General features: G+C 36.7%; 1 protein-coding gene across 1 annotated transcript; it reads left to right on the top strand.

The window, feature by feature from the left end:
• The first annotated feature begins 210 nt into the window (after positions 1 to 210).
• tbx5a (T-box transcription factor 5a) lies at positions 211 to 27206 on the top strand. Its single transcript, XM_056457133.1, has 9 exons — positions 211 to 482; positions 1096 to 1273; positions 2282 to 2376; positions 3884 to 4003; positions 6159 to 6306; positions 13545 to 13697; positions 18174 to 18265; positions 23172 to 23392; positions 26569 to 27206. Exons 2-9 carry the CDS (start codon positions 1130 to 1132, stop codon positions 27072 to 27074), a joined length of 1479 nt encoding a protein of 492 aa, XP_056313108.1. The 5' UTR covers positions 211 to 482; positions 1096 to 1129; the 3' UTR covers positions 27075 to 27206.

Here is a 27206-nt window from a genome sequence, read left to right as displayed (position 1 = left end):
TCCACACTGCAGACCGACCCATACAACCGACGTGCTTCATCCCAGAGCTTCCGTTTCCAGTTGGTTTGACCATTAGAGAGGCAGAGAGAGAGAGAGAGAGAGAGAGAGAGAGAGAGAGAGAGAGAGAGAGAGAGAGAGAGAGAGAGAGAGAGAGAGGGAGGAGGCGATTGGGCTTCATTTCTCCGGGAATACCAGCCGCTGAATGCGCGATACTGGCGATAGCGCAAGTCCGTCACTAGCACTAGCAGATCTTGCTTTGTTTAATCGAGATATTGGCGGATGAAGATTCCTGCTTCCTTGAGGACATCGAGGAAATCTATGGATTCACCGAGCAGAATCCCGTGAGCTTCGCGCTTGGAATATATTTGACATTCAAAGAGGGAAGTTCGCTATCAGACGGCTAGTGCTGGGACCTGACCCGAGCTCTTCAGGCTGTTTGTTTTGGTTGTTTAGGGATTTGACCAGCGGGATCAGAATTTAAGGTAATATCTACAGCCAGTTTTCGCGTTGGTTTGAATCTGATTGACTCTGTAGTTTCACTTATAGGCCAGCCATCGCTTCAGATGCATAAACTATCGATGAACAAACTATTACTGATGCACACACAATACTCAAGTGTTTGATTTCTTAATAGTAAACCAGCTATCGAACACCAGTGCATTGGGTCTGCTGATCTACAAAGAAAGTTTTAATTGAGTCCGTGTTTTGATTTTATCCACAGATTGATTAAAAGGAAACCTGTAATAAGCTTTGAAAGCGCAGTGTGATGTGCATTTTAATGTGCGTGTTTGGTGCAAAGTTGAATTGACCTGGATCATTTAAGTGCAGAGAGCTCCAAATTCTAAAATATTTAATAGCATCAGAGTTAGCTTTTTTCTTCATGATAAATGTTTATTTTTTTAAATTATCAATGTTGTACTGTAATAGTTAAAGTTAATTTCGGTTGTTGTAAGTTGTGTTGGACTCACACGCACACGGATCATTTATATCACTGTAATCAAATGCATATGGACGTATTGAAGTGGTGCAAAATGACCTAATGTGAACTGAACGCTGAAATATTTGATGTAAAAGGCTTTTTGTTTCTGTATTTAGGCCTCACGGTCGACATCGTACAGGCCTCTCCGACATGGCGGACAGCGAAGACACCTTTCGGCTCCAAAACTCTCCCGGTGACAGCGACGCTAAAGATTTACAAAACGAAGGAAAACCAGACAAACAGAACGGAGCCGTTAGCAAATCCCCGTCATCACAGACTACATACATCCAACAGGTAACTTCAACTAGTGGCATGATGTGTGTGTGTGTGCGTGTGTGTGTGCGTGTGTGTGTGTGTGTGTGTGTGTGTGCGCCCAGGGATAAACTAAACCTGACCAACTTCTCTTTAGAATTATTCTGATCATTGTAAAATTCAAAACGTTTGCACTTAGGTTTAGGTTAGTTATTTATATTAAAACAGTAGAATATAAGCAACTAAAATAAACATTCAACAGGTAACTTTAACTAATGTCGTGTGCGTGTGTGAGTGTGCGCCAACACTTTAATTTTGCTTTAATAATAATTGTCTTTAATTGTAATTATTTTTACCATTTTAATATGCAAAATATTTTCACGTAGTAGGTTTAGACTATAGTTATTTATAATAGCTCTATTGTGCGTGTGTGTGTGTGTGTGTGTGTGTGTGTGTGTGTGTGTGTGTGTGTGTGTGTGTGTGTGTGTGTGTGTGATGTGTAGAGATGATCTGCCGCTGATATAAGAAAGGCAGTAAAGCTGTGATATTATTTAATCATTAATAAATAAGAATATTTCAAAACAAACCACAGTAAGGCCGACATGTGTGTGTATGTCAGTCTGGCTCCGTGTTCACGCGGAAATAGCTGACAGTAGACAGTCCCCGTGTTCTTCAACTCATCTCAGATATAACTTTCTATAGAAAATGTATTACCCGTTTTTTGTAATGAAATAGTCGGGAAAGTTGATATAGCGATAAACTCAAAATCTCTCTCTCTCTCTCTCTCTCTCTCTCTCTCTCTCTCGATCCATTTCATATTACGACATTTTATTATTACTTCATATTACTTTAATTTTAATGTTCTGCAAACTTCATCAACGAGTAAAAAAGTTTTTATTTCTTATTTTATTTTAAAATTTCTGTCAACTTCTGTCGGTCGTACTTATAGTCTGTGGGCCAGCATTATTTCTCTGTAAATGCATTGCATTATGATGTTATTATTTCGATGCATGAGTGTTCATTCTCTGAGTCTGAATGCTTCTTTAAAAGGGAATGGAGGGAATCAAAGTTTACTTGCACGAGCGAGAGCTGTGGACAAAGTTTCATGAAGTGGGAACAGAAATGATCATCACCAAAGCAGGGAGGTAAGACTCGAATGTTTACAAATGTTTCTAAAACTCGGTGCATGTTTTAGACCAAACGCGCACACACGCAAATTTATCCGTATAATAATTAATTATTCCGTAACTCTAATTAATATTACTTGTGATATTAGCCTAGTCATAACGGCAAATTATTATATTTCATTAGATTTTTTTTCACAAAGCAATGGGCGGTTTATTAAAATAGAATTTAATATACATTTATTATATTGAGTTCAGCGACATTCTGATTTGCTTCAGGAGATTCAGATTTATACACAATAATAATAATAATAATGATAATAATTTATTGTAGTGTTTAATTTAAATATGTCAAAATAAACAACTTAAGCCCATATTTATTTTGAGTACATTTGTAGCCTGTGTGTTTTGAAAGTGCGATGTTGTGTTTCTTTGTAATATTATTATGTTTTAGACAAATTCCCGTAATTCAATATTCTGACTACAGGCCTAAAGAATTTAAGACTGTTTGAGTTCTTTAATTGTTTAAGTTATTACTGGAATCATTCATCATCATAATTCTTAAAGTGGATTTTCTACAAATGTTCGGGTCGTACAGTAAATCTGAATCAGTTAAACACTTGTTTAAAACATTACTAGTAACTCTGTCTACGAATTGTACATTTAGCGCGACATCTTCTCTGTTTTAAGGATATTAATCGTTCATAAACTACTGTTTATAAGCAGTAAATAATCTGATGGTTTAAAGCGGCACTGATATTCTTCTGAAAATAGTTTTTAATGTATATAAGAATATTTGTGATCAACTAGAAGACAACAATAACACAATCTGCGAATACAGAAGCGGGTTAAAGAAAAGACTAATTCAATTAAGGTTGCTGTTGCTTAACATGTTGTCAGTGTTTTTAATGATGAAAGGCCAACACCGAGCTCTCGGAGTTAGACAGAGAATATGTTTAACTTTACGACTCTGTATTCATGCGCACTTTCTGTCATTTATCAAAGTTATTAAACAATAATCACACCGCGGCCGCTTTCAATCACAGTCGATAAGCTAGTTTATCATTTCAGACATCTGAACAAGCTCGCTTTTACGCTAAAATCATGACCTCGTGTGAAACTTGAACAGTGTTCAGATCTGAAAAGTTTTTATTTCTGAAAGTGAACTCAAGGGGAAAAGTCAAAATGCATCACGTGTGTTTATCGCGCCAAACTCGCGCTTATTCTCCGAACCTGCTAGCTTAGCTTTAACTCACTCAGCATGCTATTATTTTAGTTTCACGAATTACAAAGTGTTGCTTTTCAATTCAATGCTGCAAGTGAGGTAATTCCGCAGGCATATACAGGACTTTGAATTATAAATTGAACCTCAATGCGATTGAGCATTTTAGCACAGGCAGAAGTAAACACGCTGTGAAATGAAAGACGGATTAAAGCGATCGGTGTTTTGTTTTCTCCACTAATAAATGAACACTGCATCTATCCCCATTCTTGAGTATTGTGTAATATTCCGCCGTTTTCTGCACAGGCGGATGTTCCCCAGCTTCAAAGTGAAGGTCACCGGGTTGAACCCCAAAACCAAATACATTCTGCTGATGGATGTTGTGCCAGCGGACGATCACCGCTATAAATTCGCCGATAACAAATGGTTCGTCAGTCATGAATTATTGTACTAACTGATGTGGGTTATTATTTATATTGCCAATTATATTTTTTACTCAAGTATAAGTTGTTTTCTTGCTGTCTTACATCTTCTCTGACACATTACAGAAACCGGGTCATTACAGTTAGTTTAGTTAAATTGTTTATTAACATGAACTAAGAATACTTATACATTTAGTTCAACATTTACCAATGCGTTATTAAAATCCAAACATTCGCTAATTCACGATACCTAACAATGGACGGCTGTATTTCCATTAAATATAACTAACAACGTTAGATTGGTCATGCTAGTAAACAAATTAACTAACGTTAACTTTATTGTAAAACGCGACTAGAAAATCTTCTCAAATGTTTATACACTCTAAAAAAAAGCTTGGTTATTTCAACTCAATTTCGGGTAAAGTTTGACCTATTGCTGGGTTAACTTAATTCGATTTTTAGACCCAAAATGTAACCCAGACTGGTTCATATTTTATGCAACCCATCATTTTTTAGAGTGCAACATGACATCAACCTATTAAATTAATAATTAAATTATACAAATGTACTATTATTACTAGTATAAATAGGAGCTAATGAAGTTGATTTATTTAAGTCCACTTTATTCCAATTTAAATTAAAATGTTTTTGAGTTGTCAGATATTTTGTAGATTATCATTATTGTTTGAATAATTATATTTAAGAGTGGATTACACAGTTTGAAATAAACAAATCAAATAAAAGCAAATAATGGTGTAATTCCAGCAGAAAGTAGAGTATTTGGAGCAAACGCTCTTGTTTTCTCCTCCTCTTTCTGGGTCAGTGGTTGTAAATGGTTGAGGTTGTTGAGGGAGGATGTCCACAAGCCAATATCCCTGATAATTACCCGTTCAGTGCACGCTCTGGAACTAATGGCCCTCTTGATCAACCATCATCTTAGCCATTAACCAAAGAAATCGCCTGTTGAAAGACATTACGTACAATACACAAAGCAGCCATGCATGATGAATGAGAGGCTGGATCGCTTCTTGACAAGATTCGATTTCAATGAAGGAAACACATGTTGAGGGAACAAAACATCGGGCTTTAGCTTTAATGAAATTATGCTTGCAATAATGAATGCAAAGCCAAATGAAGAGACACGCGACAGCATCAATAATCAGATCATAGCAAACTAAAATAAGAAAAACTCTGTGATTTACAGTGATGCAGATGTACAACACTAACAAAAATGATGCTTGTTGTTTATTCAAACTACTTATTAAACTCAATTCAGGAGTCAACTGAATTGTTTCATGTTCAACCTACTTAAACTTGTAAAAACTAATAAATGGCATAATTCTGTCATGTTGACCCAACACAAATCCATTCTGTGGAACATTTTATGCCATGAAGCTTAAATGAATATTATTCATGCTTTAGTTAAATTAAATGATTTAAATTTATTTATTTAAGTGTCACAGAGATTTAATTCAACACATTTTTAAACAATAGTTGGAATAACTCATTTCTAATAGCTGATGTTTGTCTTTACCACGAGGATATTTTGCAAGACTCTTATATTCTCTTATATAGTGACATTTAAGGTTAATTAGGCAAGATAAGATAATTAAGACACAAATATTGCTGAAGCAGACTTTAATATTACACTCAAACAATTATGTTTGCTCAAACAACCAATTTAAAATGAGCTGAAACAATAATTCTTAAAGTTTTTCATGACAACCTAATTGTTTTGTTCAATTCACTTAAATTTGTCAAAACTAATCAGCTAGCTTAATTAGGTTGCTACAAATCGATTGCATGAAACTCAACATTTTTCACAGTGCATTAACCTTAAAGTTAGTATAATTCTAATCTAAAATCAGCCAAACAAAACTAAATAATGCAAATTAAACTAATTTTATACACTGGAAGATTGTGCTCCACACATTTCCTTCAAGTTGTCCCAACACAAATGGATTAAGTTAATGTGATGAATTTAACACAATGTGTTGCTTCATCTTATTTTAAATGAGTAGTTTAAACAAGCATTTTTTGAGTCTGGTAAACACTGTGTAAAGTTTCTCGCTCTGTTAAACAGCACTGGTCTGACAGTAGGGCTGATCATATAGAGCTGTGTTCAGTATAAATGAATATATCTGTGCGCTGTGCATCAGGTCTGTGACTGGGAAAGCAGAGCCTGCGATGCCCGGACGGCTTTATGTCCATCCAGACTCTCCGGCCACCGGCGCTCACTGGATGAGGCAACTGGTGTCTTTCCAGAAACTCAAACTCACAAACAACCATCTGGATCCCTTCGGGCACGTGAGTGAAAATCTGTCCACTCGCTTTTACACTTTCTGCTTGAGTAATATTACTCTATTTCAGCTTTTACACAGCGGTGAGCTGGTTTGAGGATTTGTCATTGGATTTACATATGTTATCTATGTTTTGTGTTACTGTAAAGCACTTAGTGACTCCACTGAAAAATGTATTAATGATATTTATTATTTTTGTAAGGTAAGTGGTTACAAACTGTTGATATGGGCTGAATTTATACAAACTAATTAAAGTTGAACATTACTACATTTCATTTGTTGGTTTAAGTTCAGCCCATATCAACTGTTTGCAAGCACTTACCTTAAAAACAATACTGAATCCTGTTTTTCAGTGTTCTTGTGTGTGAAAGAGGATATATAAACACATTTTACTGACTTATTATTAAAAAGCAAGCGTAGTTCTGACAAAATCACCAAATACTGCATTATACACATTTTCAGTTGTTACCTAAAGGTTTCTCAGTGTGAGAATGATTTTATTGGTTATTTTTTGGCATATATATATAAATATTTATATTTCAATCATTTTGACCCATTAGTTACAATATGCAGATTAGTCTAGTGCTGTTTAATGATTAATCATGACTAATCCTACAAACTTAAAATGTGTATTTATATAAGCATGCATGTAAACACTTTTAAAATATTGACTTGTATATGAATATTCATGTCTACTTTTAGGAGAACTCAGATTGAAATGAGGAAAGCTTGTTGTCTTGATAGGGTTGCTGGTGTTTGAAGGATAGTGTTAAATAATGAAGATTTCAGATTATAATGAATGAGTTTTGCTTAAACTAAAGAATGCTGGGTTGTTGTAACCCAATGTTGGGTTATATTGCACTTTTATTGGTTTGATGATTGAATTCAGCTTAAACTGATGCAAATGTTGGTTGAGCGATGTTAAATATATTGCAGCGAGTTAATTAGGATGCTGCCGCTTTATTCAGTGCAGCGATACCAAAATCCTGAGCTAAAATAATGAGGAAGGCTGATTTATTATTCCCGAGATCTGCGTCTCACACATGTTGATGTGATCAGGTGAAGCTGCGAACGAATGCTCAAAAACAAAAGATTTTTGCTGTTTGTTCAAACTGCTTATTTAAAAAATTGTTGAGGTTTTTTGGCACAACGTAAGCTTAACTTAATTGATTTGAGTTCGGACAACATGAAGGAATTAAGTTAACTTATTAGTGCTGTGCAGATATTAATCACGATTAATCACATCCAAAATAAATGTTTGTTTAGCCATAATACGCATGTTTATTATATATTTATTATGCATACTGTATGTGTGATCATACAAAACAACTTTGTTACATGTTTATATATTTGTATCATGTACATATACACTCTAAATGAGCTTGCTGTTTGTTCAAACTATTTATTTAAAATGAACTGAAACAACACAATTATCCAGTGTTTTTTAGGACAACTTGATTGTTTCATGTTCAATCCACTTAAGATTTGAAGAAAATGAAAAGGTTAAGTTAATTCAATATTTTATACAGTGTATATTTTATATTCAAATATAAATAAACATGTTCTGCAATACATGCATGTGTGTGTGTAAACTTTGATTTTGAATGTGATTCATCACTGAAAAATTATCCAAAGATGATTCCCTGGATTTACTAAATTTTTTAAGTTGAACATTACTCAATTTAATTTGTTGGTTTAAATTCATCACATATAAATCATTTGCAACAGTTTAGCAGAAGTTATTAATTTCAGTGCACGATTATCTTTAGCCCAGCACTACTTGGCACTTTTTACAAAAAAGTGAATTGAACATAAAACAATTAAGTCTAAAAAAACCTCAAGAATTGTGTTGTTTCAGCTCAAATTAACTAAGCAGTTTGTACAAACATCGTTTTTCTGAGTGCGTGTATGTGGAGCTCTGCATTTTTCCTGGTGAAACTGGAGACGGGGAAATGCTGAAGAGGTGCTGCTGACGAACGCCAGATCTGCGTAATCACACGTCTTAAATCCAGTAATGATAATTGTGACAACAAAAACACCAGCAGACAGCCTCAGATGTGGAGCAGAGATTCATTCACTCGCTGTAAACTGCTTCAGGTAGCAGATATATTTACTAAAGTCCAGCATCCGCTTTCAGACTCTCTGTGAACACACACACACGCTGTAAACTGATTTCATGCATTAACTAACATTTAATTAGTCTTTGTTGTAGCATGTTGCTGGTTTAAAATCCTTTAATTACATTTATTTTTACAAGTAAAGCATTAAATGCATCCAGGTAACCTTTCTCTGCAGCTTAGGTCGAGATCTTGATGATATACATCATATATAATAAAAGAATATTTATAAAATAATTAGAGCAAGCACATTTTTCACAGTATTTACCTTTCTATTGTTTCCTATTCTGGAGAAAGTCTTATTGATTTCAGTTTGGCTGGAACAAACGCAGTTTTTAAATGAATATTATCAGCTATCATAAGTAATGATTATTTCTGATTGTCTACAGGTGTCCAATGACTCGCCTGATTAACCTCATTCATTCACTTTAAGCTGAATACTATAGTATCTTTCAGAAACCTAGTCAAATATGAAGCACTGTCATCATGGCAAAGACGAAGTAAATCAATAATTAGAAACTCGTTATTAAGAGTAAGTGTTGGGGAAATGTTTATTAATAATTAAATTTCACACAGGAGAGCCAATAATACAATCTCCAGCGATCATCACAACAACGCAATCTGATTCCGGATAAGACTTCAGGATAAGAGTGTGTGTGTGTGTTTGTGTGTGAGAGAGAAGGTGTGCATGCTTAAATGAGAGAGAGTGTGTGTGTTTGTGTGTAAGAGAGAGTACGTGCATGCTTGAATGAGTGAGAGTGTGTGTGTGTGTGTGTGTGTGTGTGTGCGCTCTGATGGCGGCTCGCGGTCGTTGTTCCTCTGCCAGACCTCAGATGTAACTGCAGTGAAACTGAAGCTCGGCTGAATGTGAAGCGAGTTGTAAATCTGAGTCCAGAGCTGCTCTGTGATTGGCTGCAGCGTTCCTGGCGTTCCCGCTTTACTGCTGAAAGGGAACTCTGGGATTTATAAATGAAGGACGGACGGATTCTTCTCCAGCAAAATAACAATCCACGGGTTTGTTGTTCCAGGTGGTTGAAATAATTTCAGCCCTATTTATAATTACTGCTGTCTGAGAAACATGCTGGAAACTCTCCACACCACTGCCTCTTAATTAGACTCCAGCGATGAGTTAAAGATGTCGGACACAAACACAATAACCGCGCACAACTGATCAATGCTGGGTTGGTGGAACTCACTGATGGGTCAAACATGGAAAAACACAGTTGTTTGTGGGTAAACTGTTTACATTTCATTTAAATGAGACCCTTTGACAAAAATGTTGGTATTGTCCATATTTGACCCAGTGTTGGGTTATGACAACCCATCATTTTTAAGATTGTAACCTAGAGTTTTTTAGTGAATAAACTCTAAAGAAAAAATGCTGGGTTGTCATAACCCAACACTGGGTCTATAGCATTCATTTTTTGACCCAACATTTTGTTATGACAGCCCAGCATTTCAAAAGTGTAGCGTAAAAGCAGAGTTCAAGGCATTTGTAGATCAAAGGCTTTGATTGCTTAAGTACTTTCTACAAAATGCTGGGTTATTTCAAGTAAATATTGACAAATAAACCCCTGGGTTAATTTATTTTAAATTAAATTTACACACACTCAAACTGGGTAAAATAAAAACAACTCCAAATGTTGGGTCCTATAAATTAAGAGAGAAAAAAATTTTTGGTTTAAATAACCCATCTTATTTTGAGTGAATTAACTCTAAATGCTAATGCTAAATAATGCAGAGATGTGTTGTAACCCAACACTGGGTCAAACTCAACAATACAACCAAAAAGTGTAATTTAATTATAAATTACACCTTTTAGCCCAACTGTTGGTCTTGTTCATATCTGACCCAACATTGTGTTTCGACAACCCAGAATTTTTTTGATTGTTGGTTGAAAAAAATGCTGGGTTATATCAACTCAAATTGGGTAAAATAAGGATAAACTCCAATGCTGGGTTCTATAAACTTTACCAAAAAAGATTTAAGTGAACTAACTCTAAACATTTAAACAATGTTGAGTTAACACAACACTGGGTCAAATATGGACAAACCCAACAATCTAACCAAAAAGTGTCATTTAATTATAAATTACACCTATTAACCCAATTGTTGCTCTTGTTCATATCTGACCCAACATTGTGTCACGACAACCCAGCATTTTCTTTTAGAGTGTTGTTCGAAGAGTTTTTAAAAAAATTACATTTACACTCAAAAAATGCTGGGTTATATCAACTCAAAATGGGTAAAATAAGGACAAACCCAAATGTTGAGTTCCATAAACTTAAAAGAAATATTAACCCACAATTTAGTTGAAACAACCCAGCTTTTTTGAGTGAATTAACTCTAAACTTTTAAGCAATGCCGAGTTGTGTTGTAACTCAATGCTGGGTCAAATATGGACAAACCCAACAATTAAGTTAGAAAGTGTTAAGTTACAGTTTTTAACCCAACTATTGGGTTGACCTATTTTACCCAATCAGTGTTGAAATAATCCAACTTTTTTAAAGTGAATTAACTTTAAACTTTAAGTTCCGTTGTAACCCAATTTTGGGTCAAATATGAACAGCCATTTATAATTAAACTAAACTTTATAACCCACCTGTTGGGTTTGTTCACACTTGACCCAATCAGTGTTGAAATAACCCAGCGTTCTGCTAGAGTCCAGCATTCATCAAGTGCATTCTTTGCCTCTCAGAGCCAGGCAAAAATATTTGAGCCAAAATGGCGCAGTTTGGATAGCGGTGTGTCACACTGTTTATGTTGAATGAGCGAGTGTGAGGATGAGTGATGGACGCAGGTATAATCGGAGCGTTTCTGCGTCTCTGTGATGTCGGAACATGAAAGAGCGCTCGCGGCCCTCGGTGATCGCTCACTATCATTAAAAACTAGCATACAGGGCCAGCGGAGAAACACACACACACACACACACACTGGGTGGTCCCGCGAAGAAGAAGAGGGAAAAGCGTTCTGATGTCCACTGAGATCTACAGATATTCTCATTTCAGCCATGCAGAATATAGGACACTCAGATTAATATTGATGCTGCTTGTTATTGTAATTACTCATTTAAAATCAGCTCAAACAACACAATTCTGGAGTTTCGGGGAGATAACTTAATTGTTTTATGTTCAATCAACTTAAAATAGTAAAAACATTAAGTTAACTTAATGGATTAGCATTGGGACGACATGAAGGGATTGTGTGGAAGCCTGCATTAATTACAGTGTAGGACACTATCAAGAACACAGAGCTCCACTCAACACCTTCATGTTCGGCCAACTTAAAGACATTGAGTTAACTTCATTAAGTAGATTGAACATAAAACAATGAAGCCGTCTCAAAAACCCTGAAGAATTGTGTTGAATCAGCTCATTTGAAATAAGCAGTCTGAACATGCGACGGAGTCTACACTGCCAAAAACATCCGTCAATGATCAGCTTTCTGTATTCTGTGATCCATGTTTTTATTTTTGTTTATTTCTTGAACACCCTTTAACCCTGTTTGTGTTGTGTAGTGTGTGTGAAAGTTCTGCAGAAACCTGTTACTCTGTAAATAAATGCTGGGTTCCACACGATCGATTAGGTTATAACAACATTAAGCATTTAAGTTCTCTTATTAGTTCTTACAAATTTAAGCAGATTGAACAAAAACAATTGGGTTATCTGCAAAAGGCTCAATAATAGCTGAATTTGAATAAGTGTAACTGAAATAAGCTGGTGTTTTGGACTCTGTTTGACAGAGATGCATTCAGAGTTTTTCTTCAGCAATAATTCATCTGGAAGAAAAGAAGAGAAAAGCAATATTCTGTGTTTACTGTGAGTCCGTCCTGCTCTCCAGCTCTCAGTGCTGAGTCCGGCCCAGAGGGAGTGACCGATGACACGCATGATCAAAGCAGAAACACTGCAGTGTGTGTGTGTGTGTGTGTGTGTGTGTGTGTGTGTAAACTTGGCACTCGCACCCAGAATGCAAAGTTTAAACAAAATCCTCTTAGAGTCGACTACATTACACACACACACACACACACACACACACACACACGCATACACACACACACACACACACATCTGACTTGGACGTCTGCACAAACCCACAAGAGTTTGGATAAAAAGTAATTTTAGCAGTATTTCATTAAACTCCAGAGTTATGGCCAGAGACATTTTTTAGCACAAATATATATGAACATATGCACTCTATAAAATGCTGGGTCGTCTAAACACAAGGTTGGGTCAATTATGGACAAGCTTAACATCAGGTTAGTTATTTAAATGATATTTTAAGCTAATAGTTTGGGATTTTTAAGATTCATACACAGTGCTGAGCGTGCATGAGTTCACCACTCAAATCAATCTCTCTCTTAAATTAATATTTAAATCAATATTTGTGCAGATACATTATATTAGTCAGTACACAAAACTGGAAATGACCCAACCAAAACAAACTGAAATAACAGTTCAAAACTGAGCACACTCAAATTTATATGTCAGGACATACTATTTCTTTAAAATGTTAAAATAAAAAATATAAATAATAATAATAATAATATATATATACACACACACAATTTAGATTAAATTTGTGCATTTTGCAATATTCTGCATGGATTTAACTGCACTATTTTTCTATTCATAAAGTTGTTTGGTGACTAAAATAATATTTTAATAAGTATATCTGTTCAATAAATCTGTTCTGTTTAAATGCGCTGAAATATATGACCTATATTCACTGAGAAACGGAGAAAAATATTCATCTTCAAACTCATGAATGTGGAGCACTGCATCTGCTATGTACGCTCTCTTTTGAACGTGATGTTTTAGAGACCAAATCAATAAATAAATAAATCAATAAATAAATAAAAGTGCGTCGAATATTAATCTGGAAGATGCTGAAAAAATGAACACCGCAAATAATGGCGTTGATATTAAAGTTCAGACATGCACTGCTTTATTTATTAGCGCCATCGCCTTATTCATGCATGCTAATATAATTATAATATATATCGTGCATGAATAATAGAAATATATTCCGTGTACAGAAAAGTTTTAAATAACGCGCGTGGAAATCTGATGTTTAGTTTACTCTGTCGATCGCGTTTGAGATTTTGATTCTGTAATATTTTTCTTCACAGATCATCTTGAACTCCATGCATAAATATCAACCCCGGATCCACATCGTCAAGGCGGATGAAAACAATGGATTCGGATCCAAAAACACCGCTTTCTGCACTCACGTGTTCCCGGAGACCGCGTTCATTGCGGTCACATCTTACCAAAACCACAAGGTAAAAAGTTAGATTAATTATTGTATAAATAAATAAATGAATGTATAAATAAATAAATAAATAATCGAGTAATAAGTTTAGGATTAGAAAATATGTGCAAGAAATTAATCACATTTTGTGAATGTAAGAAATGAGGATGGAGATATCTGCTTAGGTTAAAGACAAAATTCATTCGTCTAATATTCGTCTAATCTAAAGGCAAACAAGTTATTAAAATAATAATTAAAATGATCAAATATTGTATGTGTCAAATATACAAGGCGCTAGTAATAATGTACTTGTGCATTTGGCTAGTCGTGTTAATCATTTAAGTGTGTGCAGTTGGTTTATATTGTTATGCAACAAGCTTATTTACTGCCTTCGGATTTATTTATTATTTAGGAAACAGAATGAAGTATTTTATAAGTCGGTTTAGTGTTTCTCCAAAACTCAAAGCTGTATTAACTTTAATAATACGCTATAATACGCATTTACCATCCAGATAAGCGTGAGATAGGCTATTACGCACACAGCGAAAATAAGAATAGCCTTTTAAAAATAATATTGATAATAATAAGTGTTCTAAAATGTTTATAAGACAACTAAATATTACGAAAACTAGTCTATTTATTTCTCTGATCTTTTTTATGCTGTTATGTTTATCGGAATTTTCCATTCATGCATTCAAAACTCCTTAATTGGTCACCAGTCCGGGGCCAAACCATGACATTTATTATGCCTCGTTAATGTTACACATGTTGTCAATCTCTGCTGGTCAAACTCTTAAAAGAGGATAGGGAAAATACAGACGGGAAAAAAGTATTTACTAAAAATATATGTCTTTAATATGTATGTTTTGTCCCAGCAGATGTAACTTTCATCCCATTTATTTATTTATTTATTTATTGATTTATTTATTTATTTATTTATTGATTGATTGATTTATTTTCTGCGCCTTCCGTCGTGATTCAGTAGATTAATAATTAATCGCTCATTTGCGAATAGTAAAATTATTATTTCAGATGCGCTGGGATTACTTCGGTTTCTGCAATAATACATTCAACTTCAGAATAATGCAAACATTTAGCACAAATCTTAGTGGAAGTCATTTCTCTGGCGGTCTGACGCTTTCTTTATTTGACGCCTCCTGAAGAAAACTTCCGCCCAAGGTTATTATAAAGCGAAAAATAGTAATATAGCCTGTCTTTAACAATGAACAAGTCTCGTTGCTTTTTAAACAGTCCACTTTTAAATAAATCGTCTGTTTAACCCTTTATTAAAACACTGAATGTTTGTTCAGAAATATATTCCGCACACACTAAACACAGGTAACAGCGCGTGCACCTGTATGCCATTAAAGATGATGGATTTTGAAGAACGCTTAGAGACCAACAGTGCACACAAGAGCACACAAAACTCTTTCTAAAAGCACATGACACAATCGGTAAAGCAGCTCGTATTGATGTGATTATTTCAGCTATTATTATTATTTCAGATTAATACTGGACGAGGATAAATCAAAATTAAACGCGACTTTAAGCGCATGCGCTTTACTGTTCTGCTAAATCATATATAGGCTACCTTACTGAAGATAGTGATGAATAAAATTAATACATGCTAAATATGAAAAACTAAATCGAAATTAAACACTGATTGCGTTGAAATTGTAATGAAAACACTGCGGTGCTTCAGCTTCGGGAACAGAACACACACGCTTTAAAGGTTTCGGTCAAAATGTAAACACACTCGGTCATCAGTTCGTCATATACAACACAGGTCGCTTCTGTCTGCCAAGCAACAATGCGTTTATGAGCTCAAAGGTGCGTAAAACATGAATATTTTACAAGGTCTCATCTCGAGTGAGAGCCAAAGCAGAGTCAAAGATCAAGTCCTGTTAGGAAACACACCACAACAGCCAGATACACACACACACACACACACACAGAGAGAGAGAGGGGGGGGGGGGGGGGCGCTCACACATACATATACACAACAGAGAGAGAGAGACACCCACACATGCACAACAGCCAGAGAGAGATAGACTCATCACACACACACACACACACACACACACACACACACACGCGCGCGCGCGCACACACACACACACACACACACACACACACACAGAGAGAGAGAGGGGGGGGGGGGGCGCTCACACATACATATACACAACAGAGAGAGAGAGACACCCACACATGCACAACAGCCAGAGAGAGATAGACTCATCACACACACACACACACACACACACACACACACACACACACACACACACACACACACACACACACACACGCGCGCGCACACACACACACACACACACACACACTAATATGTACCCTTGAGGTATTAATATGCACCTTTTAGGTACAAACTTGTACCACCGCAGTGACAGATAGCGTAGCTTTATTTCTGAGTGTTGAAGGCTTCTGAAAGTGTAACTAGACGTTACTTTTTGCTTTGTGAAAATGTTTTACAAAAGTCCTTTTATTACATTAAATTTAATCTTCATGTTGATTGATGGATCAGAACTGACCCAGGTCAGGTGGGCATCATTTTATAAGCAATGCTAAACAAAGCTTTATAAATCTTGAAGTTTAATTTAGATCTAAAATTAATTTAAAATCCAAATAACCCAACACTAGAAAATAAATTCTATTTCCTTGAAGGAAGTTTATAACAGCGGTTGTCTTTTGGGTCAGTTTTGATCCTAACCCATATGTTGGTCAAATATGGATAACCCCAAATGTTGGTCCAGTCAGAAAGTGTTATTTCAATTAAATAGAAATAAAATTATCCCATAATTATCCATATTTGACCTAAAACAACCCAGCATTGCCTGATAACCACTACCCACATGGTAAATATTACACTATTTAAATCTGTCTAGAAGAGAATGCTTTTATTATTTATCAGAACCCAAATTAAGCTAAATTGGCCATAGTGTGAGTGTGTATGGGTGTTTCCCAGTGTTGGGTTGCGGCTGCAAGGGCATCCACTGCGTAAAAACATATGCTGAAATAGTTGGTGGTTCATTCCACTGTGGTGACCCCAGATTATTAAAAGGACTAAGCTGAAGGAAAATGACCAAACCGAGTACAAATCTGGAGCGCTGAGTTCAATAGTTTGAAGTTTTTCTATAGCACCGTTATTTTAACTTAACGATTGGGTTTGTCCATATTTGACCAGAACATGGGTTGAAATAACCCAGCATTAGGATATAACCCATATATCCCATCACAGAGAAACAAATGACTATTATCATCATTATTATTATTATTTCTTAAACTTAATGTGATAAAATGATTTTGTAAAAATGTGTCACACATGGTGGCTCACTGGTGTCGCTGGTTTGAGTCTCGGCTGGGTCAGTGTGTGTTTCTGTGTGGAGTTTGCATGTTCTCCCCGTGTTGGTGTGGGTTTCCTCCAGGTGCTCCGGTTTCCCCCACAGTCCAAACACATGCGCTATAGGGGAACTGATCAACTAAACTGGCCGTAGTGTATGAGTGTGTGTGTGTGTGTGTGTGTGTGTGTGTGTGTGTGTGTGTGTGTGTGTGTGTGTGTGTGTGAATGAGTGTGTATGGGTGTTTCCCAGTACTGGGTTGTGGCTGGAAAGGCATCTGCTGCATAAAACATATTGGAATAGTTGGCGGTTCATTCCGCTGTGACGACCCCTGATAATTAAGGGACTAAGCTGAAGGAAAATGAATGGATGAAAAAGTTGTCTCAAAGCAGAAAGTGATGTCTAGTTAGACTTTATTTAAAGGTTACACATGTACTTACTAGAGTAATTAAAGTTAATTATGTATAATTACACACAACTCACCTTAACCATATAGTAAGTGCAGTAGTTAAATGAACATTTACACTTGAACACACTGTTCACCTTACTGTGTCTTCATAAACTTATTCAGAATTCAGATTTAAGGTTAGTTCCATGTTATTATCCATAATTAACGACTGTTAATGAGAAGGGCATGCATTATGTGGAACAAGGACATTAAGTGTTATTGTTCAGGGTTACAGACCACTGACACTATTCATAGTTTTAATCTCACAGAATATAGACCATTAAGACTGATGAAGGCTTTTACTCAAATGTGAATTATTAAGCAGAAATCTGCACAAATCTTGACCCACACCGACAGATGTTTCTGTACATCTGAGCAGCATCAAACCAACCACAGCGGTGGAGAAAATCAAGGCTGAATCCTCTCATTATCTGCTGGCCAAACCCAGTCAATTAAAGGATATAATAGCGTACGAGACACCGGTCAGTTCTGTCAGATATCAATTCAAACACTGAAGCGACTGAGGTGATCAATTTAAAAAGAATAAACTGCAAACAATACAGAAATAAGAGAAATAAAAGTGTTTTCTCTGTCAAACTTGATCTTCTCATACATTTAAATACTCAAATATTCTATTAGGATCAGTGTGTAAACCTCATGGTGATTATTAGACGATCGTAATGTTTATATTGTTGTTTTCTAGATCACTCAGCTGAAGATCGAGAATAATCCCTTCGCTAAGGGCTTCCGTGGCAGTGACGATATGGAGCTGCATCGCATGTCAAGAATGCAGAGGTGAGAAAATCACACCCATAAACACAACCCAGCTCATGTACAAGAGCATCATTCATAGTCCTTCAGCTTAGTCCCTTAATTCATCAGGGGTCGCCACAGCGGAATGAACCGCCAACTATTCCAGCATTTGTTTTACACAGCAGATGCCTTTCCAGCTGCAACCCATCACTAGGAAACACCCACACTCATTCACACAGACACACACACACTCATACACTACGGCCAGTTTAGTTGATCAGTTCCCCTATAGCGCATGTGTTTGGACTGTGGGGAAACCGGAGCACCCGGAGGAAACCCACACCAACACGGGGAGAACATGCAAACTCCACACAGAAACACCAACTGACCCAGCCAGGACTCGAACCAGAGACCTTCTTGCTGTGAGGCCACAGTGCTAACCACTGAGCCACCGTGCCGCCCGCCTACATTTTTGTGAAACCTAAAAATATGTTGCTCTGGTTGGGTTTTATTAGATTATTCATATGAAAAATCCACTAGAGGGCGCTGTATACATGTTTTGCACATGGAAATATGCTACTTAGCGTACGTTGTGTTGTATGTTTCAAATGACGAATCCACTAGAGGGCGCTATCTACATTATTGCGTATCTGAAATATGTTGCTTAGGGTGTAATTCATTGCATGTTTCAGATGACGATTCCACTAGAGGGCGCTATTTATTATTGCAGATCTGAAATGCGTTCCTTTTCTTGTACATTTATGATGACAGATCTACTAGAATCTACCATCATTTACTCCTTCAATTTTCTCAAACCAAGCAGAGTTACTTGCTTGTTTTGTGACTGTTTTCTGTTTATTTCCTGTGGTGAGTTGCATTATGGGATGTTGATCTCTGCTCTGTCCACTTCTGATGCAGAAAAACTCTACAGTTGAACAAAGAGACTTTTATTGACATTGTAATAGCTTGAAATAATTTCTAGAAATAAGTCTATAAAATAGCAGTGCTGCAGTTTATTAGAAGGTTTCTGTAGTGTAATATACAACACCAACACACACTCTACAGCACTGCACACTGTTACACATGGTCATAAAAGTCCCCTTTCTAGGTTAAAAGTTGTTGGAAGGAAGATCAAGCTGCTTCAATGTGAATCAGACGCAGAACTAAAGGAAAACGCCTCAATCAAAGACTAAAAACCCAAAACAGCACATAAAACACAACTTTAGGAAAGCTTAAGAAACCATAAAACAAACAAATAAATATAAATATAGGCAAAAGTTTAACAAGTGTCAAAGGTCAAAGAGAAAAAATCCCTCAAATGCTAAACATCCTGAAATACAGATCATTTCTGGACATTTGTTCCAGTGAATCTGCCGGTGCAGCGGAGGAAAGAGCGCATGGCTTATTTTCTCCAGATGACTGCTGTATAAAGTGTGGAAAAACACATTATCAAAGCAGAAGCTGTGCTCGCAGGCGTCATCCGCTGTAAAATGACAGACTTCACGATATGCTCGGAAAAAAACAGCAATGCTCTTTCCATACCGCAGCTTTAACTTTCTCTGTTGTTACTTTCAAACAAGCACTGACTAATGTTTCCCACGAGAGCCTTTATTGAGTTTCCAGATCATGACACAAGGACTTTAATACTCAACCAAAGCCGGTGCGGATCTCCTACTGAACCGCTTTTAGGACTATTCATTCAGCAGATACGTCATTAAAGGGTCAGTTCACGCAACACTGGAGATTCTCTCATCGTTTACTCGTTCTTTAATGGTTTCAAAGCTTCATGAGTTTCTTTCTTCTGTTGAACACTAAAGGAGATATTTTGAAGAATGCTGAAAACCTGTAATCATTGACTTTCATTTGTTTTTCCTATTATGGAAGTCAATGGTTACCGGTTTTCAGAAGTCTTCAAAATATCTTCCTTTGTGCTTAATAGAATAAATAAATAAATAAAAATCACATGACCACATGAGGGTGAGTAAATAGTGAGTGTGTGTTTTCTTTTATCACAACTTTATATATAGGATTTTCCACAAATGTAAAAATATCAGACATTTTAGAGTATTATTGTACATTTTGACACATAGAGAGAGAGAGAGACGGAAAGTAAACAAAGATCTAACAGAAGTGTGACAATTATTGACCCCTAAATATACATGATAAACAAACCAATAAACCAAAAATACATACATTAAAAAAGAAGATATTTTGAAGAATGCTGAAAACCTGTAATCATTGATTTTCATTTGTTTTTCCCCATTATGGAAGTCAATGGTTACCGGTTTTCAGCATTCTTCAAAATATCATCGTGTTCAACAGAATAAAGAATCCACATGACCACATGAGGATGAGTAAATAGTGAGTGTGTGCTTTTTTTATCACAACTTTATATATAGGATTTTCCACAAATGTAAAAATATCAGACATTTTAGAGTATTATTGTACATTTTGACAGCTAAAGAGAGAGACAGAAAGTAAACAAAGATCTAACAGAAGTGTGACAATTATTGACCCCCAAATATACATGATAAACAAACCAATAAATTTAACCAAAATACAAAAAAAGAAGATATTTTGAAGAATGCTGAAAGCTGGTAACCACTGACTTTCATTTGTTTTCCCACTATGGAAATCAATGGTTACCGGTTTTCAGCATTCTTCAAAGTATCTTCTTTTGTGTTCAACAGAATAAAGAATCCACATGACCACATGAGGGTGAGTAAATAGTGTGTGTGTGTTTTCTTTTTTCCAAAAGTGTAAAAATATCAGACATTTTAGATGATTATTGTACATTTTGACATGTAGAGAGAGACAAAGTAAACAAGGATCCAAAACATTGTGACAATTATTGACCCTAATTATTGAATTATTGATAAAATAAACATAAATAAATAAAAACCTTGTGAAATAAGAACAATAGTTTAAACACCATATTAAAAGCCTGGTCAGATGAGCGGTCACATGATAAGAAAATGAACTATCATCCAGTATGCAGCGAGTTTCCACATATTTAAAGAGAAATCTCCATATACTCTAAACTCTTCAGCCAGTGTCTGATTCTCTCCAGTAAATGAGATTGTAGTGTGCACTGCCCCTTTACAAGAGAAATGAATGCATTATAAAGGCAGAGACTGAAGAGACTCCCCCGCGCCGCTCTGCTGAAGTCAAAGGTCCTGATATCCTATCTGTCCTGCTCTGTCAAACGCTGAGACGGAGCGGGTCTGCTCTTACTTAAACTCAGACTGGGAAACAGGTCAGTGGTTCAAAAGAAAAGCCGAGGTATCAATGCAAAGTGCCACTTATGACTTTCACTGATTAATTGGCATGGAAGAAAGAAACACTCCCGTCGCAGACAGATGGAGAGGAGACCACTGCTGAGAGATTTCAGACACGATTCGCTCACAATTAGGGAAATCCTAAAAGATAACTGTAATCCTGCATGAAATCTCTGATCTATGATTTATTACTATTGTGATCAGATTTTCCCTCTGATGAAGTTCTGGCAGATTTAGGAGATTTCAGACTCTTTCCTGCTGTGAGATTCAGCTGACGAGCAGCGAAACTCAGAGCCAATAGGAGCACAGAATCTGGTGACACAAGCAGAGCCAATAGACTAGCTGTGGTATTCTTGTGCAAGCTACAATCAATTAGGATAATTAATAAATAAATAAATAAATAAATAATAATAGGGCGTCACAGTGGCACAGTGGGTAGCACAATCGCCTCACAGCAAGAAGGTCTCTGGTTCGAGTCTCGGCTGGGTCAGTGTGTGTTTCTGTGTGGAGTTTGCATGTTCTCCCCGTGTTGGTGTGGGTTTCCTCCAGGTGCTCCGGTTTCCCCCACAGTCCAAACACATGCACTATAGGGGAACTGATCAACTAAACTGGCCGTAGTGTATGAGTGTGTGTGTGAATGAGGTGTTTCCCAGTGTTGGGTTGCAGCTGCAAGGGCATCCGCTGCGTAAAACATAAGTTGGCGATTCATTCTGCTGTGGCGACCCCAGATTATTAAAGGGACTAAGCTGAAAAGAAAATGAATGAATGAACGAATGAATAATAACAACAGTAATAATAATAAATAAATAAAAAGTAAATAAATAAATAAATAGTAAATAAATAAATAAAAAGTAAATAAATAAATAAATAGTAAATAAATAAATAAAAAGTAAATAAATAAATAAATAAAAAGTAAATAAATAAATAAATAAAAAGTAAATAAATAAATAAAAAGTAAATAAATAAATAAATAAATAAATAAATAAATAAATAAATAAATAAATAAATAAATCACAGGAATGGGAATCAAGATCTGAAAGACAGCAAGTAGTTGAGTGTGTTTCCATGAACATCAGTGATTGAATCATTGACCTTAATCTAAATAAGCCAGTAATATGATTCAGGTGTGTGTGTGTTCCTGTTTGACATGTTATATTACACACATCGATTAACATCATTACATCATCAAGCTCGCCAATGTTTCCTCCAGAGTTCCAGTTTTACTGTTCATTCAGCATCTGAAACTCCACATCTATAATCCTCTGAGTCTATGCTGACATTATCTTCAGCAGCTCAAACACTCTAATGGCTAATGGACAGACGGCTGCTTCTCACTCAGGGCTGCTGTTTATGCTAATGAGATGGAGACTAGTGGGCGGGGCTTTCCCCCTCTGATGACACGTACAAAGGGAGAATGTCAATCAAAGTGTTTCATTCATCAAGTCTGACTATACACAAATATAATTAATTCATGTTGAGCATTAGAGGCTGGAGATCCTCACACTGCTGGAGATCCTCACACTCTGCTGACACACAACTGTGTTTAAACCCTTTACAAAAGTGATCTCTGCATAATATGTCTGGTTTAATCGTATTAATGTCGGAGTATTGGTGTTTACGTACTGAATGTGTCATGAAACACTAATAAACATCACTTCTGTCATCTCTAGCACTAAGGAGTACCCGGTGGTTCCTCGCAGCACTGTGCGGCAGCGTGTGGGCAGCAGTCAGAGCCCGTTCAGCGGAGACGTCCAGGGTCTGTCGGCATCCGGAGCCATAAACTCACAGTATTCCTGCGAGAACGGCGTCTCCAGCACATCTCAGGACCTGCTGCCTCAGTCCAGCTCCTACCACGAACACACACAGGACTTCCACTGCATCAAGAGGAAAGGTGAGTACAGCTTAAACCGGCCAGGAGTGATCAGAACTACGCTTTTTTGAATGTCAGTCTTGAGGATATCTGTAATCTAGTGTCTCTAAAACACTGACTACATTCACATTTAGAAGATAGAAACAGCTAAAGCTTGCAGTTTGTCACTTCTGCATAAATTAATCAATGATTTATTTGATACCTCAGTTCCTCATCAAATGTTCTGACCAATCAGATGCTCTCTAGTATCTGACATGCCCCGCCCCCTTCGTGTCATTGGCTGTTCATTTGATGCTCTTGAGCTCAAACACTCACTGGCAGAACTGTGAGAAAACAACAAACTATTGGCTGACTTTTAAAAGGGGGAGGAGCTACTGTACGCCCCGCCCTCTATTCATGTTTCAGTTGAGATTAAGTCAAACATTGAGCAAAAATTCCCGGAACCTTTAAGAGTTCAGATATGAGCAATAATTGACTCACAATCCAACTTTTAGGTTGTTATTATACTGTCAATGACAGACCGATCTCACGAGGAGCGGTCACTGTTTCACGTATCGTCAGAAAAGTGGCTAATTCATTTGAATTAAAGTGAAAAAAGATGAAAGAGTAGAATTTTAAAAATGAAGAGTGCCTCTAAACCAAGCCTGAAACCTATATCTCACAGGAGGATGAGCACATCACGCTAATATGTACAAATGAGATCATACAAATTAAGAATGAGCCACTAAATAAATAAAGAGATATGGATTGCAGTGAGATTGTGTTGGTTAATGAATATATTTCAGAACAAAATGCAATATTTATGATCATTATTAAATTATAAATGTTGAAAAATAAGGAGATATATATATATATAAAGTTTCTATTTGTGCATTGAACCAAACAGGCCTTTTTTACCTAACTGAAAAGACCTTGTTATTAGCGCCACCGGTGGCTGTTCAGTGAACTGCAGTCATAACAATGCTGATGCTTGCGCTCACACAGAAACATCAGTCTGAACTATAATTTGAATGAATTATTTTCTTTGCATGGCACTCTGACATTAAAGTACAGAACGGTCCTCACGTTATTATGCTGAACATTTTAATCATTAGTTTCATGTGTCAGAGAACAGAAGAGAGACGAGAGAGAGCAGAAAACATTTAGATTTTCCAGAGGCCTTCCCATAAATCACTCTACAGTCAGAGAACATCTTGTTATTTTAGTTATTCACACACTGGCAACAACAATATTTAAGTGTGTGTGTGTGTGTGTGTGTGTGTGTGTGTGTGTGTGTGTGTGTGTGTTTTGCTAGTTTGGGGAATACTACAGTAGTCAATGTTTGAAATGAATGATTTACAAAAGATAAGAATGGGTGTGGTTCAAAACTTTTAGGACAACTTTGTTTAAAGGGTTTGATCCATTTCAAATGTTGACTACTTCTCAACCAACGGGTGTTTATAAGTGTTACATGGTAACAACCAGAACCGTATCTAGGCATTGCCACCCAGCTGCAGGGGCGCTAAAAACACCTCACTGTTTGCACTTAATTCTCTTAGCACAAACTGCCATTCCTCTGTATAGTCAGCACTTGTTGTGTGTATTGCCTCTTCTTATTGAATCACTGAATGCCTCCTCAATTGCAAGTTACTTTAGAGAAAAGTGTCTGCTAAATGACTACCATGGACAGCAAAAAGTGTGTATTTCCCATGCATTTAGGATAAAAGTGTGTATTTCCCATGCATTTAGGTGTATTTCCCATGCATTTAGGATAAAAAGCATGTATTTCCCATGCATTTAGGTTAAAAAGTGTGTATTTCCCATGCATTTAGGTTAAAAAGTGTGTATTTCCCCATGCATTTAGGATAAAAGTGTGTATTTCCCATACATTTAGGATAAAAGTGTGTATTTCCCCATGCATTTAGGATAAAAGTGTGTATTTCCCATACATTTAGGTTAAAAAGTGTGTATTTCCCATACATTTAAGACAAAAAGTGTGTATTTCCCATGCATTTAGGTTAAAAAGTGTGTATTTCCCCATGCATTTAGGATAAAAGTGTGTATTTCCCATACATTTAGGATAAAAGTGTGTATTTCCCCATGCATTTAGGATAAAAGTGTGTATTTCCCATACATTTAGGATAAAAGTGTGTATTTCCCATGCATTTAGGATAAAAAGTGTGTATTTCCCATGCATTTAGGATAAAAGTGTGTATTTCCCATGCATTTAGGATAAAAAGCATGTATTTCCCCATGCATTTAGGATAAAAGTGTGTATTTCCCATGCATTTAGGATAAAAAGCATGTATTTCCCATGCATTTAGGTTAAAAAGTGTGTATTTCCCCATGCATTTAGGATAAAAGTGTGTATTTCCCATGCATTTAGGATAAAAGTGTGTATTTCCCATACATTTAGGTTAAAAAGTGTGTATTTCCCCATGCATTTAGGATAAAAGTGTGTATTTCCCATGCATTTAGGATAAAAAGCATGTATTTCCCATGCATTTAGGTTAAAAAGTGTGTATTTCCCCATGCATTTAGGATAAAAGTGTGTATTTCCCATGCATTTAGGATAAAAAGTGTGTATTTCCCATGCATTTAGGATAAAAGTGTGTATTTCCCATGCATTTAGGATAAAAAGCATGTATTTCCCATGCATTTAGGTTAAAAAGTGTGTATTTCCCCATGCATTTAGGATAAAAGTGTGTATTTCCCATGCATTTAGGATAAAAGTGTGTATTTCCCATACATTTAGGTTAAAAAGTGTGTATTTCCCCATGCATTTAGGATAAAAGTGTGTATTTCCCATACATTTAGGATAAAAGTGTGTATTTCCCCATGCATTTAGGATAAAAGTGTGTATTTCCCATACATTTAGGATAAAAGTGTGTATTTCCCCATGCATTTAGGATAAAAGTGTGTATTTCCCATACATTTAGGTTAAAAAGTGTGTATTTCCCATACTTTTAGGTTAAAAAGTGTGTATTTCCCCATGCATTTAGGATAAAAGTGTGTATTTCCCCATGCATTTAGGATAAAAGTGTGTATTTTCCATGCATATAGGATAAAAAGTGTGTATTTCCAATGAATTCTGGATAAAATTTATGTATTTTGAAATGCATTCTGGATAAAAAGCATGTGTTTCCCATGCATCCTGTATAAACACATCTGTTAAACTCTGAAGTGTGTGTGTGTGTGTGTGTGTGTTGCATCTACAGTGGAGGATGAGTGTCCCGCGGGAGAACACCCCTATAAGAAGCCGTATGTGGAGAGTTCCTCAAGCGAGGATGACCACTACTACCGGCCCCTCAGCTACTCTCAGTCTCTGGGTCTGAGCGGCGGCGCCCCCTACAGGCCTGAGTCCAGCCAGCGCCAGGCCTGCATGTACGCCAGCGCCCCGCAACCACCGGAACCCGTGCCCAGCCTGGAGGACATCAGCTGGCCGGGCGTCCCGCCGTACAGCGTCCCGCAGATGGAGAGGCTGCCGTACCAGCATCATTTCTCAGCGCACTTCGCCTCCAGGCAGATGCCGGAAGCACACGGCATGTACGCGGGCTCCGTGTCCCATCAGTGCAGCCCCAGCGGGGGGATCCAGTCTCCCAGCGCCGGCCTACAAGGAAACGAGTATCTGTACGCTCACGGGCTGCAGCGCACACTGTCCCCGCATCAGTACCACACCGTGCACAGTGTCAGCATTATGCACGACTGGAATGAAGCCAGCTAACATGCAGAAGTGGATTACAGTAGAGGTACAGGAGTATTGAACACATCACACATTTCTTTAAGAATAAATACTTTTCTTTTATTGAATCTTTATTTTTAAAATTGAAAACACATTAAAACAAAGCAGCAAACA

This window comes from Danio aesculapii, chromosome 5 (genome assembly GCF_903798145.1).
Source record: "Danio aesculapii chromosome 5, fDanAes4.1, whole genome shotgun sequence".
In the NCBI taxonomy this organism is placed as follows: domain Eukaryota; kingdom Metazoa; phylum Chordata; class Actinopteri; order Cypriniformes; family Danionidae; genus Danio; species Danio aesculapii.
This window is presented reverse-complemented; position numbering and strand designations above follow the sequence as displayed.